Below are 16,706 nucleotides of genomic sequence, written 5' to 3'. Positions count from 1 at the left end.
TAGTGTAATAGCGTAAGCTTCTGTTGTTATTCGTCACACGCAACACACACATGACCAGCGTCGGCCAATAGTGAGTCTACGTGTGAAGTAGCACTACGCAATCACAATAGTGAACTGACTAGAGGCCCACAGAGAAGGAAATGAATAGTTGAAATAAAGTCTTTATTTTTGTTTGTTTTTGCGCACAATAAGTATTCTCGTCGCTTGATAAACTTAAGATTGAGCCACAGTAGTCACTTGGACTATTTTAACGATGTCTTTAATAACTTTTCGGGGCTGGCAAGTTTCAATCCCTTAGAAGCTTATGGAGGAGTGATTCAGCTCTCAGATTTAATCAAAAGATGAACCGAAGATGAACGAAGGTCTTACGGGGTTGGAACAACATGAGGGTGAGTAAATACTGACAGATTTTTCATTTTTGGGTGAACTATCCCTTTAAGGCTTGTGCTTGTTTGTAGGACGTTACAATTTGGTCAAACTTTTTGCCATATCTCAAAATAACTACAAAATAATACCAATACTAATATCAAAATTGATTTATTATTATTATTATTATTATGTGGTAAGTTTCTAAATAAAAAATAAAAAGTACAACAGTATATTTACAAAATAAAATTACTAATATTTATGGCTATCTTAAGTTCTTAATTTTAAACCAAGCTAACCGTTTGGCAGAAAACCACAAGGCTTTCTTAATGAGAAGCGATTATAAACCGGCTGTTGTAAAAAAAAAAAAATATATAATAATAATAATTATGGGAAGATGGTTGGTGCATGTTGCATTATCAAGTAGTCTACACGTTATAAGCGATCCAATCTCACAGCAGATGCTGTGGACGATCTCAGCCGCTCCAAGATACCGAAAAAAAGAGACGTAAAAGACGCACAGCAAAAACTTCGCAAAAAAGACGCACAAAAAATGCACATAAACTATGACGGAAATAGGGCTGCACGATTAATCGCAATTAACGTGAATATTTGTTATGCGCAGCTTGTCAGTGACATTCGGCTCTGTGATCCGTGCAGCTCCATTTGAAAGCACTGCGAGTTTGAGTCGCTTATAACGTGCATTTGAAAAAGTAACACACGCCAAACATCTTTCCAAACATGAGAAGCATTTATGAACGTCTCGTTCAACAAAAGACAACATTTAATAAATCAAAGCGTTTCAATCTTCTGTTTATTCAGCCACAGTGATAGAATGATGCTCATTGGGATTTCCTGGAATGACGTGCATTGTCTACTTCTGCGGGGCATATTTGGCGTGTCTGCACGAGAGCGCCCTCTAGCTTTCAGATGGAGCATACTACTGATCACAGACAGAGCCGTGCTGCAATGACAGGCTGCGCATAAAATAATCGCAGCCTTTGCCAAATCGTGTGCGATTTCATTTCGATAATCGTGCAGCCCTAAATGGAACGTATAAATCCCGCAATGTGGAACAACCAAAAAAAAAAAAAGTCATGTGAATTTGCCTCAACAGATCATAATTGGACCAACCAATGATATTTTGCATCAATTTCCCAAGAAGTGACAATTTCGTTCTCTTGAACACACAAGAGTGTTCTCTTAATGCACAAACGGTGCATTATTCGCAAATGTTTTATGCGATACTCCAATTTTGCGTATAAGTTAAATTCACAACTTTGGATGAAAACAAAACTAATTACATTAAAAAAAAATGTATGGTTCCATCAAAACCATACTGTTTATATAAGAACCTCTATGGGCGAAACGGCGTTGGTCTTTCATTTACACCGACAGAAGCAGGGCCGCTCCTGCCAGAACCCACTTTGCAGGTGGTTGGCGTGTTTTGAGAGGGAAGCTCCAGATGTAGGTGGGGCCGCGGAGTTTGGTGCGGTACACTGGGCACTCGTAGGTGTTCTTCACATCCTGCTGGTCGGTGGGGACCGCACGTACATACAGCACTGGCATGGCCGGAGTCAACTCCTTCAGGACAGCCTCTGATAACAGACCTGAGGAGCTATCCCAGCGAGCACCTGTGGGACACATCAAGAATCCATCATTCATCCACACCAACATGAAATTCACTTGAGAACAGAGCTTATACTTACCCTCTATGTAGAGTCCATGGATGTACGCTCCCTCTCGAGGAGGATGCCCATAATCATCCTTGGTTTTTTTGGTGACGTCCACAGACAGACTAATCCTATCTATAGGCCACTTGTTTTTTCGAGCTATACTCTGAAGAATCGCTGCAAAACAGAACATTTTCAGTACAACGACAGCAAGAGCCCTTTTTGTACAGTGTGTGTGTTTATGTGTGCATGTGTCTCACCTGTGAGAAATGATTGAGGACTAAAGAGTCCTGAGATCCAAACAACAGCAGGAAACACAAAGTCTTGAGTCCACGTGTCCAACTCCCGACACTGAGCTAGAATGTCACTAAACCTGCAGAATATGATTTCGCAGATCTCTTCACTCAAACCTACCATATGTGATATTTTAGATTTTTTTCTATACATGAAGGTAACTGTACCACAGAGCCAATGTTTTGGTTGAAGGGTAAGCCAGCCTGCTCCAGCTCTCTGGAACACTATCGTAGAACAGAGCCATTTGGAGCAGCTCCATGTCTGAAGAAAGACTCAATTCACCCTGTAACATCATGTTAGAGAACAAGGATTCAGTTCACACTCGAGAAAAAAAAAAAGTGCATATATAAGTAAGCAAAGGTAGATTTTAGCATCAGTGCTCTACTTTTTACAAGCAAAAAAATAAAAAAAAATAAAGATGTATATCTTTAAATAAATAATTCACAGTAACTTAAATCTGCAATAATTAAATAATATATCATACTTTATGGACTTATGGAATGTAAATTAGTTTTATTTAAAAACATTTTGTAATATGTATTAATTATTATTTATGTGTGTCTACATATATATATATATATATATATATATATATAATATTTATAACTTATAATACATTTTGTAACATTTATAATATTTTTTTTTTTTTTTTTTTTACATTAACATTTCTGGTTTAGTGGTCCTTAGTGATGAGTCTGTGGGGGTATCAAAGAAAAAACAGTTGGAAAATTGCATGACATTACACCATTCATGTTTACAGGCACATGGAATGGAGTGATAGCAATGTTACATTCTTTGTGGTTTCTTTTTAAATGAAAATTTTAAATTTACAATCAATTTTATCAGTTACTCGCCCTCAAGTCAATACTTGAGGGTGAATAAATGATGACAATTTATTTTTGGGGGAACTATCCCTTTATGTCATTCCAAACCTGTATGAAATTAATTCCTTTGCTGAACACAAAAGAAGATATTTTGAAGAATGTTCAAACAGTTGACTTCCATAGTATGGAGAAAAAAATACTATGGAAGTCAATGGGGTCCATCAACTGTTTGGTTAACGACATTCTTCTGCTGAACACAAAAGAAGATATTTTGAAGAAAGAAATTCATGCAGGTTTGGAACAAAGTGATTTGTTCACCCCGAAAAACCCTCAAGTTAATTATATTAAAGCTGCAGTCGTAAAGAGTTTTTTGATCATATTCACTGAAACTGACACTATGCTCCGACAGAACAACATAAATCAGCCGGTTTTAGAAAAAAACCTGCGCTTCTACCTCCACCTAGAGCCTGTTATTTGTTTAGCAAAAATCCACTCAGCGCAGGGCTGTCTGAGATCTGACTGTTAATCACAGTTTGTGCACACGCTACAGATCCCCCCCTCCCGCCTATCGCACGCTACAATATACACGCACTGACGAGCATGAAACTCGATGGGAGGGTGCTCTGTGGTAGTGGGGGAGGGGCATGAGAGTTATAAACATTCAAAATGTTGGCTAAGTCCCCTCAGTCTGCCAGACTTGCCGACTGCAGCTTTAATTATTACATAACTCTTCATAGAGGATTCATGGAAGCAAAATCAATTATACCCAATTGTTATTCGTGAGCTATGCTTTTACCGTAGTAAGATTCATTAATTCACATCCTGGCGTTTGGTGGACACTTTTTCACATTATTTGGTTGGGTATAAAAAACTTTTCCACATCAAATACACATAAAAATGCAGATGTTCCAAAACTAAAACATGTGGCGTAGTATTCAAATACAACTGCTTCTGAATAATCAGGAATCAACTGCACTGACCTTCTGTCCCAGCTCCAGCTCTTTTAGGGATCTGTGTATCTCTGCCAGCAGCAGATTCATCCGCTCACACTCCTGCAGGCACACCAGGATGTAGGGGCTCCTCTCAACGGTCTTAGACATGAGCTCTGCTAGATTATACTCCTCGGGTAACTTCTCCAGCATGTCATCCAGAACACTATTCACCTGAACATGGAAGAAGACAGAACTATGCATCCATAGTGACTATACACTCTAAATACAAGCAGGCTGATCCCGTATAGGAGAACCTTTTCAAGAATTTTTTTATTAATTAGTAGAAAGTGGTAGAATACTAAGGTACTATAAAGAACTAAGAAACCAATAAGCATTAGTCTGCTATCAGTGGCTGAACTCTCCGTTACTGGCTCTAAAATTACGTTTTGGAATTGGCAATTGAGGCTTGGGATTAGATGCGCAAGAAATTAATTAGTCCCACAAACAGGAGCGTTTTTAAGGACAAAAACCTGACAAACAACTTAAAATACCTCATCTGAACAATGTTTTGAGGTGTGGTAAATGTAGTATAAGCAGAATAATTGAATTATTAGAAAAATAATGCACACCCGAGGGGGAACCACCACTCTGCTTCGCGTCGTGGCCGCATTACCACCTTGGGTGTGCATTATTTGTCTAACAATTCAGTGGTCCAGAGTCAATTATTCCTTACATAATATTTCTGTTTTTACTGCATTTATCAAATAAATGCAGCCTTGATAAGCATAAGAGACTTCTTTCAAAAACATTAAAACAATCTTAGATCACAAACTTTTGAACAGCAGTGCATACACATCCTCATAATAGTTAGCAAATAGCTTTACCTTCTCCTCTATGCACTGTGATGCTCCCTCTCCTGTTGATGAGTCTCTAGGCTGCAGTTCCAGTAAAGTTTTAAAGAGGGCATCAGACGTGGCTGTCATAAACTCAATCTCAGCATTAGGGTGCATGCTGTAGAGACCAGGGCTCTCCGAGGGCAATCTCTCATCTATGTAGCTGTGATACCCAGTGTAGTCCAGATCAGGAGGCGCTGGAAAGCCAGGACACAAGAACAGCTCCCCTTCAAACTGGTGAGAGAGGATAAGTCACTCTAAGAGATTATGGAGATATTGGAAGATGCTTCATTTCTAATGTGATTTCGAGATTCATCTGGTAGCCACAAGACTTGATAGATCATGTTTTGTAGCCAGTGACACAACATGATTTTAGGTCACAAATATGATAACAGGTTTTTTTCTGCACAATATTTCGTCCTGATCAGCCTTGTAGCATTGGACCACGCTAACCTGTGTTAGTGCTCACTAACAGATGAAGGTGTGTGTGGTAATCGATAGCAGGGCTGGTGCTGGGCACTGGGAGAGTAATGCAGCTGTGTGGAAAGGCTAAAGGAAAAACTCTGTGATTGATGGCTGCTCATCCTGGGGTCTAATGAGACTCGGTGAGGACTGAGGAAACATTGGGCTGCATGCCTGACCACTGCTGGAAAACAGCCTTAATCACCTCACACAGAGCACGTCAGAACAGACGCGCTTAAGATCTTAGCATTAAACATATGAGGTCCAAACATACCGTGTACTCTGAACACGCTGAAACAAACGTGTCCAAACTGAGCAGAAATATGCAATTTTTATTGTAATATTTAAGCTGCCGGAATTATCGTAAATACAAGTTTAGTTAAAAATTGGACATGAATGTTTGGGTATCACCCAAAGATGGGCGAGCTTTCTTTATTAGATTTAGACAACAGCTAGAGTGCCTCGTCTTATCATTAAAGTAGTGCATATTTAAATATATGAATAATCATTTGAAGCATATTGTATGTTTCATACACAGCGAAAATAGCCTGAATTTGACCAAAATATCTAGAATCTTCAGCAAGCTGACTATAGACAGAGCTTGGTGAATGTTTATATGGTTGTCAATGACACTAAATATCATTTTAGCTTTAATAAGATTTTCCCCAAAAATAATCAAAAATAAACCTGGTGTCCAACCTGTTCTTTCTGACAACAAAGCGCTTGAATGCAACAAGCTCGTAATCATGACTTCAGAAGTGTGAAGTAGGAAATTTGCGGTAGCACATGAAGGCAGCATTAATGCAAGGCAATACAATGATGATTGAGAGATGTACAAATGAACGTTCCTCAAAAGCATGTTGTATCATATTTTAACCTGATTCTAAAAAAGGATGTATGGATTGTCAAGCAAAGTCCAGTAAGTGTTTGGTAATACTATATCAAAAGGAAAATTGTGTGATGTAATGTAGATCCTCACCACTAGAGGGCCCCATACAGCTACCGTATTTACATGTACAAACCTGATTTATGTTCAATGGTAGTTGCACGAGCTCAACAAACAAGCATTGATAATCTCATTTTGACAATATTGTCTGCAGAACATGAAAGGAGCACTTAGATCATAAGGCTATGTAAACCTAGATGATCTATTTAGAATTATACAGTAGGCCTACATTCCCAATAAAAATCTGCAGAAAACTATGTCAGCTGGATTTCAACACTGAGAAAACAATTTGAAAAGGTCATTCTGAATTTATATGTCACAAGTGTAACTATTAGTCACAACTTCTACATTGCATCTCACAGTATGACTTCAAGTTGTCACGAAATCAAATTTTACCCGATATATTGTATAATAAAAGTAATAATTATTTAAATTTATATAGCACTTTTCTCAGCAATCAAAGTGCTTTACATTGAAGATTGGTGGTTGCCCCTTCTATATCAAAATGCCATAACTGGATCTTCCGGTGAAACGACAGACTTCTCTCTGATGACGCATGCAGGACTTCTCCAATCATTTACCTCCGTTCGCGTTCATCTGCCTCCACTTTTGAGTGCAATGCCCACATCTCAAAATCCAATCAAAAACCAACACATAGAAGTTCGCCCCCACCCACAGACATTTTTTTCTTTTTCGGGAATTTATTTTACTCAGATGTTTTCTATAATATCAGACAATTACAACCATTCCTTGCTATTGCAATTATTTATTGCTGCTGTAATGCATTTACACTTAAAAAACAAATTCTTCTGTCGAATTGTCTCTGTCACTTTCCAGTGTCTCGCCTACAGTACATCTCCATACCAGCTACTTATATCCTTCCCTGAGCAATTCTAGAGCTTTGTGGCACCTCATATTACTGTTCCAATTTGGAACCGCTTTTGTTGCATTATCAGTCAATAATTGCTTTAGATAAAAGCATCTGCTAAATGAGTGTACATCAATAGTTCTCAATCTTTTCGATTTGAAGGCCCACCACTGTCTAACACAATATTCAAAGGCCTTCTATATATCAACAGAACTATAACTTTAACATACACAAGGTTTCTGCAGGTTATATGAAGGTAAATGTAAGACCTTTTTAAGACCAAGTAAATAAAATTAAGGTATACGAGGGAACTCAGTACGTCAAAATCTTCTCTAAAGTGTTGCTAATACAACACATTGTGTTTCTCCCAAGACATTTACATTTACAGTTTGAAAATACTTCTAACAGATATCCATTACCTTTTAATTCATAAAAAGAAGTTTGAATAACTCGACAATGGAAATAACTTTTACTGTACATTCTGATAACACTGCAAAAGATCTGTTCTTTCTGTTCTTCCAGTGGAAATGTCTAAAGATTCTTAAATCAAGATGCATTTACTAGAGATACAGAATCAAGTCTTGAATTGTGAAATTGATCAAAATGAAGTGAGTTTATGAATAAAACGAGAACAAATATCTGCCAATGGGCTCAGAAAAATCAACTTAATTCAAAGAAATGTTTTCACAAATCACTGACAGATATTTATTCTTGTTTTAAGCATAAACTCACTTTATTTAGTAAAGTTGTTCAAGACTTAATTTTACATTTGAATTTAAAGTAAATGCATCTTGATTTAAAGTATATCTGTATATCTGTATTGACAACAGGACAAAAATCCTGAGGAAGAACATCATTGTATGCAATGCATGCAACATTTAATGCCATGACTTTATGAATTTAAGAGTGTCTGCTCTAATTTAACCTTTTTAAATCCCTAATTTGTGTAAAGGTGAATTAAGACACTTTAAACTCTAAGAAACCGTGTGAATATATTACCAAACTTCACTATTTACAGAAAATGGGGTTGTCGACATAGGTAAATGAATTAACCACAACTCATTTTGTGATTCCAGAAGTTCTTAGTATGTTCTTCAATAAAAACAAAAATGTTATTTTAGGGGGAATAATGAATATATATTGATTGTATGTCTGTCTACAGTAAGATTTTAATTAAGTTAGATTGTTTGGTCCCACTTTATATTGTGTCTTTAACTACTATGTACTACTATTTAAATTAATAATTTGATACAATGCAATTTTTGTGTACATACATGTTTTACATTGTACTTATATTTAAAAAAAAAATACATTGCATATAATCACATCCTGCTGCCCTTTTAGATGCTCATCTTTTAGTTTTTTGTGCCAAATGCTCGAGCAATTTCAAATTCGACCTCATAAACATTTGTTTTCACTTGTATGGCTTTGAAATGTACATTAATTCTGTCTTGAAACACAATCAGATGATATAATAGTGTGATGTGTTGCAGTGTTCTGAATGTCTTTACCATCTTGGGATTGATGAACTCCTGGAGGTACGTACAGCAGAGCTTCCTGTCCCACTCATCAGTGATGTGACCTCCGTATATGATCTCTCCGAACAGATAACACAGATCCTCCCACGGTACCTGAGCCACACATATGAGCACACCAAAATGTCAAATCTCCAACTCAAACTGATCCCTCAGCGTCCTGCGTTTAATACCCACAGCACTATTTTTAGCCAGGTTTGCAAGATCTATCATAGAAAAAAAACACGGTTAAAACTGCTACAAGGGCTTTCTGCTAAATGGTGGAACATGGATGCATGGTTTTGCGCACAAGTATGAGGTGAGGGACTGATGTTGCATGATGGGAACATCCTATAGTGATGATTTTCATTTGAAATGGCTCTATACCAAACAAAAAGACAATCCACTTAATGTATAATTCAAGCAAAGATCAAGCTCTTGCTGTGCTTGGCTTAAGTCTGGCCTGAGAAAAGAGCGTATGATGTGTAATTGTAAAGGAGAGAAGAACAAGTGAGCGTGTGTCTTATAACCGATGACAGACGCTGAAGGTTCACCATCATTTGTACCTGTATTGTTTTGCAAATTGCTTCTTTCATCAGCTCTAATTGCAGTGATCACTTATGAAGCGTTGTAAGGTGTCACGCACAATGCGTGTAATTACATTTAGCACAACGCTTCATTTGCCGCCTAATGAATCCTCAGTGTACGCACATACAGGTTACTGTTTTGTTAACATAATGAAGGACATTCATTTTTGTTTTTTTGGAGGGGAGGGGTGAAATCTAGAGCCGCCATAATTGGTTGCAACCAGAGTAATGCTGGAAAGGAAAAACATGATTTTGTGTATACAGTGAGATCGTGATTGTTCGCTTTGTGTGATGAAATAATACAGCACTGTGGGAAAAGAGATGGCAGTGAGTGACAAAGAGATTTAATTTAAATTACAAACAGCTCAGAGTTTGTCACTTAAAATTTACACAGACTGCTCCAGGTTTAAAGTAAGTAGAATTTGAGATTAAAATGTTTATTATTTGAGCTTTAGTTGTCTAACTCCTGGTTCCACAGACAAGGCTTAAGCCTAATGCATGTTTGAGCTGTTTTAACTGAAAGCAACTTGCACTGACATTTCTTAAAATATGTCAGTGCCATTGTTTTGTCTCAGGATGTACACCAGTAATGTTTTTTTTTCAAAGGCATGTTGATAAAAGCTACTTAAATGTCCTAATTGAACTAAGGCCTAATCCTGGCTTAATCTAAGCTGTCTGTGAAACCATGAAAAACTATGGATTTAAATCAAAAAAATTATGTTCCTCTTCTGGGTGAAAACGGTAAAGACGGTTGTTCCCGCCAGAAAATAAAAAAGGTAATTGCTGCTTTTTATCTCACAATTCTGACCCCTTTTCTCACAATTGCGAGTTTACATCTCACAGTTCTGACTTTTTATTTCAGAATTGCGTGATATAGAGTCGCAATTGTGTAAAGTCAGAACTGCGTGGTATAAAGTAGCAATTGTGAGTTATAAAGTCAGAATTGAAGCTTCTTAAAAGCTACTTAAATCTCCTAATTTAACTAATCTCGCAATTCTGACTTTATAACACGCAATTGCGACTTTATATCACGCAATTCTGACTTTATATCCCACAATTATGAGAAATAAAGTTGCAATTGTGAGATAAGTCGCAATAATCTTTTTCATTTTTTATTCTGTGGCGGAAACAAGCTTCCATAAAATGAACCCAAATGTATTAGGAGGGTTAAATGTTTTTGAAAAAAGTCTCTAATGCTCACCAAGGCTGCATTTATTTGATTAAAAAAATGTAGTAAAACAGTAATTCTGTCAAAATTGTTTTGGAATTTTAAAATATTTGTTTATTTTTCTATTTCAATGCATTTTAAAAAAGTCATTTATTCCTGTAATGTAAAGCTGAATTTTCAGCATCATTACTCTTCAAAAATCATTCTAAATGCACATTTTCTGCTCAAGTAACATTTCTTATGATTATCAATTTTGTGGAAACGGCGATACATTTTCAGGAGTCTATGAAGAATGAAAAGGTCATTTATTTGAAATAATTTTTGTAACAATGAAATCTTTGGTAAAATTAATAAAAATAAATGTCTTTATTGTAACTATTGATCAATTTAATTCATCCTTGCTAAATAAAAGTATTCAATTCTTTAAAAAGTCACTGATATTATGATGTAATCATTGTTTTTTTCATCATGGTAATGAATACTGTTATCTTACTTTACTATTGGCCTCCAGGTAGTTGTACAGGACACTGGCAGAAATGGTCAGATCTCCATTGTTGAATGGGTATCTTTGGTTCCAACCCAGAGGCCCAAACTTCCTCCTCTCACTCACACAGGCGTGGAAGTAACACAGCGAGAACACGAGTCCTTTAAACTCCTGCTCACAAGAACACATTTCCAGAGTATCCTGTAGGACAGAAATGAGGAGATGAGGAACAAATGTACAATAATTACACCAAGTCAAAAGTTTGGACACCTCATTCTTTAGTCACCTCATTCTAAATTATTACTGGTTTCCACTTTCTTTAGAATAACTTTGAAGTCGAAGCAAAACATCTGATTAGCTCACATGTGAATTTTTTGTCTGTGTGGGAAGTGTGAAAGACCTGGGTGAAGTTGTCCAGAGCTGCATGTAGGCTGGAGTTCATGCCAGTGGGCGGTTCAGTAGTGAGTTTGAGGCCATTCTCCAGGATGGTGCGAGGAATCAGGTGCTCATGAGGGCTGGGGACCGGTTCTCCACTCATAAACACTCTGTAGTTTGAGTGAGCATTACTGCCTGTGTTCTCCAACAGCTCCTCCAGACGACCCAACCACCACGGCAGCAGGTGAACATTCTAAAATACAAAACCATTTAAGGCCATTATAAAGGCCTGTATGATAACAGGATAATAATAAAGATACAGTTGTAAATATAATTTGAAATGTTGAAGAATAGCAGAGCCAACACAAATAAAACAACATGTTATAGGCACCGAGATACAATATCGTTGCAATCAATTTCATAACGAACAACATTTAAGTCTGCAGATGATATTAATACAGCACTTGCTTATAAGAAACAGAACGATATTGCGGGTCGGTGTGGACACTCAATATGTAAAAGAGGCTTTTTGGCAATACACTCTCCGTTATAAATTCGTTATGCACTGTTCTATGGGATACTTGATTCTGTTAAACTTGGCATCAAGTGGTAAAATATTTCTGAATAATGACCTCTTTCATTTTTTTACATGTCGTTACTTGTCTTGCTTAGGGCGCAAGGTTTGAAATAAAAATTTTGTAGTCAAATTTGCCGGTGAGTGAAAAAATTTAAGTTCTACTAGCCAAAAAAAACCCCAAAGAAATCAGATCATCAGATTACAGGCTTATAAGCTTTCATATATATATATATATATATATATATATATATATATATATATATATATATATATATATTATATATACACACACAATTTGGATTTCATACATTCATTTCTTATTCAAACTAAATCCTGTCATCCAACCATCTTCTCCTCCCTTCCTCTTTCATCCTCATCACCAAAAATGCATTTTTGGTGGACAGATCAATACCGTACAAAAAACATAAAAATAAAATGTAGGATGTTGGATGTGTCTTTTCTGTTAACCAAATGTTTTTTAATCTTTGCTATTGCTTCAATACAAATGAACAAGCGTGCCGTTATTTGTTGCGTAGTGACATGCATGCTCAAGTAAGCCAGATATGCGCAGATTCTGCGCAATACGCTGTATTAATATATCGATGACTAACGGGTTGAGTATTCGCGCTAAATCTGTGCAGATTTGGCTTACCCAAACTTCCCCAGCAAAGTTAGTAAACATAATAAGTAACACGTCAAATTGACAGCGTTACCCACCACAGTTCATTTTTACCCGCATTTGGCAGGTGTTCATTTCAAACCCTGGTCATGCGATATATATATACACTATATAGCATATCCGAACTGCTTGATTGCTTGTATTGTCGCAAAACGTAAACTATATTATCGACCAGCTCTAATCTGCTAAATGCGACTTTAAGAAATAAAGATATTATCAACAACTGATTTGAAACAGTACATATTGTGAAAAGCTCTCTGGTAGTTTTAATTCATTTGACTTGACATAAATTCTATTTGTAGTTTTATAGTCTTCTCTAGGTTTGTATGCATGTATCATGTTCTACCTGCAGTATGACCCAGTGTCCTCTTTTAGCTGCAGCCTCCAATGCTCTCTCAGCCACAATCTCTTGTCCTTGACCCAAGGACACATTATGGAGGTTCCCCTGGTCTGTGGTAAAACCAAGCTTTAGCCCTAGTAAACAGATATGATTGGGTTAATACTCTGATTACATTACAAGTTAGGCTACGTGTCTTGTGTAAATGTTTTTTCTGTGTACCAAGTGTTTCTACATCCTTGACAGGGTTGACTCCAGGAGAAAGGATGAAGAACACCGGTGTAGAGGGACTGCACTCCTCAAAACACTTTTCAAACTCCATTCGACCAACATCCATATACTTGGAGCCTAAACTGTCCTCAATAAAACTTCTATTATGGTGGAAAATACAGAAGGACAATATTTAAAAGACCAAAATATCGGCGTTTCAAACTTGGCCATCTCCAGCTGATTTTAAAGTAAAATTTTAGGCTGATATTGTTTTTTTCCTAAGCACACTCATTACCGGAGAGCGTAGGTCATCCTGTCAGGCCGAAAGGCTCTGAGAATGATGAGTCTCTGGAGGGGGCTCTTGTTCTTCCAGTCCTGAGGGAGACGTTCTCTTTCTGGACACTCCGACTCCACCAGCTTCCTCCAACGTTTGGCAGAACCTTCCACATCCCTGTCCAGACCCCTGAATGCATCCAGCATGGACAAGCTCTGCAGTGAAATGAGATTTAGTACTTAAAAAAGAACAATCTTCAGAAAATCAGCAATTAACAAATGTTCAAAAGTATTTATATTTTAAAACATTGTAATATTGCCTGTATTAATAGCATATAGCTTGCATATATTTTCCATAAATATTCACACTTAGTTAGAAAAATAACCCTTGTACACTGGAAAAGGAATAGTTCACACAAAAATGGAAATTACTATTTTCTTAGCCTCATCTTTAATAACACTTAATATTTTCTCATAAAATATAAATGTAGCTGCCTTTAAATTTTAGGAAAGGTCTCTCACATATATATCTTCACATTAAATAGTTTGAAAACCCCTGGGCTAGGTGGGTTAACTTATTTAGAGGTTGAAAAGGTGCTTCCGACTGATAATGCTAAATTACATCGGAAAACATGAAAGAGAGTGATTTCCTGGCAGAGGCAGTCCTTACCCTAATGGCACCCCAGGCCTGTGGAGACAGGAAGCTGACGGGACTGCTCTGACAAACTTCTACTGGGGATCGCAACAGAAGTTCCAGGTCCTGAGCCTCAATGGAGCCCCTCGTAAGAAGAATCTAAATAAAACACCAGAGGCGCAATGTAATGATGACAGTAGACCTCAGGTCTGCTGAATACAGATGTCTCCATCCATCAGAGAAGGACAAGCAGGTCCCAGAACAGCTTTACTCTGTTTGATGTGGACATGTGAAGGACAGGCAGTGGAGACAGACAGCAGCAGGGAAAACAGGTGCTGTCCTGACAGGTATTTGCATTCTGCCACTGCGGCCCACCCTCCTGTCAGAGCTGACCAGTTGAGGGAGAGGGGTGTCTGAGCTGTGAGAGTTAATCAATAGGAACGGACCCGACATCACTGACAAGGCCTAATGGAACTTAATGTAAGGCCAGAAATGTGGAGTGATTGATGTGAATTACAAAGTGCAGGAGGAGGAAGGGAGGAGGTGGTGGTGGGTGGATGGGAGGTGTTTTTATTCTGAAGTCAGGTCCTGTCCCACTCACCTGGAGGGCAGTGTGGGCGAGGAAGGTGAGTTGGTCCCTCTGGAAGAGCCCCTGGCAGGTGTACTGAAGGGCCGATTGGGTGATGGCCTCGGTCAGAGATGAAACACGCACCGACACATCTTTATCACATGGAGCTCTCGCAATGGCTTTGAGGAACACTTTGTTGAAGGACTTAAATGTAAAAAAAATATTCAAAATAACATTACTTGAAAACATGATCTTCAAACTGAAGGAGCTTGATGAAAAAAAAAGTGAATGATATCAATCCACAATCTGAAGTGTGATGCAGTCTGGAGTCACAAATCATCCCATTTTCATTTGGGGTGGGAAAAATAATCTTTGATTTAAGTTTATTTTTCTGTCCCCGTTAGCAGATATTTGTTGTTGTTTTAAGCTTTAACTCACTTAATTTTGATCATTTGTTTCAGAAAACACGGCTTAATATCTTAAGTAACTTTTCTTCTCAAGGTAATGCATCTTGATTTAAGAATGTCTATACATTTGCGCTAGAAAACTAGACATAAATACTGAGGAAGATAACCATTTTTTGCAGTGTATCGTTCAAAATATTTGGGGTCACTAATTTAATGCATCCTTGGTGAAAAAAAATCTTAATCAAAATTGATGTTTGGCGTTTGCACGGTCACAAAACAATTCTATTGCAAATAAATGATGTTCTTTTAATCTTTTCTATTCATCCAACAATCCTGAAAAAAAAAAAAAAATTTGTTCAAATAAATACATTCTTGGTGACTTCTTTTACAAACATTAAAAAACTTTACAGACCCTTTTGAACTTTTGAATGGTAGTGTAGTGCTGTACAAGAAATACTCAGGGCATCAACTGTACATTTTCACTTTTTCTAGTGTAGTGTGTTACCTTGAGGGAGTATTGGTACATGGGGTTAACGTTGTGGAGTTCTTTAATAGTGAAGAAGAGTAGGGCGGCTCTCTCAGCCGCTGGCCGGTAGAGATCTCGTGCCTCATTGGTCTTTAACTCATTCTCTCGAGCTGCAATAGCCTTTGTAAACCACACACCATTGTTGGAATATTCAGCCAGATACAAGTTCTCAAATTAATGTATACAACGATTAAACCATTTATGAAATCATTCTATCAGAAATGGCACTGAATTTCTTTCTATATTTCAGTGTTGTAATTACACAGTCAATTTATTATACAACCATTTCAATTTTAAACTCATTGGACCTGAGCAAACAACAATATGAGGTAAATGGACAGCGGGTATCATACCTTGCTATGGATGTGTCTGGCTGTGTTCTTAGTATATTCTAGCTGTTCCACTAAGGCTGTATCTCGCAGGAAGTTTCCCTCTGCCGTGGAAAGTTTGCTCAGGAGCTCATCCTCTAATCTCTTCAGCTCAATCTGACACACGTTCTGCTGAGTGCTCAACTCCAACTGAAATAATCAAAGATGGACAATGTTTGTACTTTGTAAAGACAGTCGTTTTGTTAAAATTACATTTTAGAGATTAGATTTAGTACAAAAGAGGAAATATATATGAAAACTTATAAAGTGGATAGTTAAAAATTTGGGGGACATTCACAATTATTATTATTATTTATACAAATTTAAGATTTGAGTTCATGTAAATCTCAGATTTACAAAGCCCCCAATGGGACATGGTAATGACAAAAATGTGAATAATTATATAATATATATAATCTATTTCAAAACTTTTGCATACTGAATCATGTTTGGACTTTTCTTCCTTCTAAATATTTCACTCGCTGCGTAACACGAGAACAAACCTTATTGGTTCTCTCGACAAGCGAGCATGCTTGGTCTGTTTGGATGAATGTTTTTATGTGAATAAAAGCCTATTTAAAGCAATCGAGTCTCTTCAGAAAATGTGGAATAAACCACTCAATTCATATAGATTAGTTTTACGATCTCTTTCTGAACTTTTTGAAACTTTAAAGTGGTAGTTACGTAGCGGTCTATGAAGGAACAGAGATCGCTCAGATTGCATTCAAATATCTTAATTTG

At 37.2% G+C, this 16,706-nt stretch overlaps 1 protein-coding gene across 1 annotated transcript in view; it reads right to left on the bottom strand.

Annotated features, from left to right (window-relative positions):
- Nucleotides 1-1,356: 1,356 nt before the first annotated feature.
- The window catches only part of LOC143718143 (dynein axonemal heavy chain 11), a 72,786-nt gene continuing 57,436 nt past the window's right edge, over nt 1,357-16,706 (bottom strand). Inside the window, exons 67-82 of the mRNA XM_077209232.1 lie at nt 15,951-16,115; nt 15,577-15,717; nt 14,698-14,868; nt 14,133-14,255; nt 13,485-13,678; nt 13,202-13,350; nt 12,989-13,116; nt 11,412-11,639; nt 11,021-11,212; nt 8,770-8,889; nt 4,974-5,216; nt 4,138-4,320; nt 2,501-2,616; nt 2,300-2,412; nt 2,076-2,216; nt 1,357-2,000 (exon numbers count right to left, since the gene is read on the bottom strand). Coding sequence (XP_077065347.1) covers nt 1,753-2,000; nt 2,076-2,216; nt 2,300-2,412; nt 2,501-2,616; nt 4,138-4,320; nt 4,974-5,216; nt 8,770-8,889; nt 11,021-11,212; nt 11,412-11,639; nt 12,989-13,116; nt 13,202-13,350; nt 13,485-13,678; nt 14,133-14,255; nt 14,698-14,868; nt 15,577-15,717; nt 15,951-16,115 — 2,655 coding nt within the window. The 3' untranslated portion in view covers nt 1,357-1,752. The remainder of the gene's footprint in view (nt 2,001-2,075; nt 2,217-2,299; nt 2,413-2,500; nt 2,617-4,137; nt 4,321-4,973; nt 5,217-8,769; nt 8,890-11,020; nt 11,213-11,411; nt 11,640-12,988; nt 13,117-13,201; nt 13,351-13,484; nt 13,679-14,132; nt 14,256-14,697; nt 14,869-15,576; nt 15,718-15,950; nt 16,116-16,706) is intronic.

Source organism: Siphateles boraxobius, unplaced genomic scaffold, assembly GCF_051911475.1.
Source record: "Siphateles boraxobius isolate OS27281-9 unplaced genomic scaffold, OSU_SipBor_1 12, whole genome shotgun sequence".
NCBI classification, from domain to species: domain Eukaryota; kingdom Metazoa; phylum Chordata; class Actinopteri; order Cypriniformes; family Leuciscidae; genus Siphateles; species Siphateles boraxobius.
Note: the sequence above shows the minus strand (reverse complement) of the source record. Positions and strands in the feature narration are given on the sequence as shown.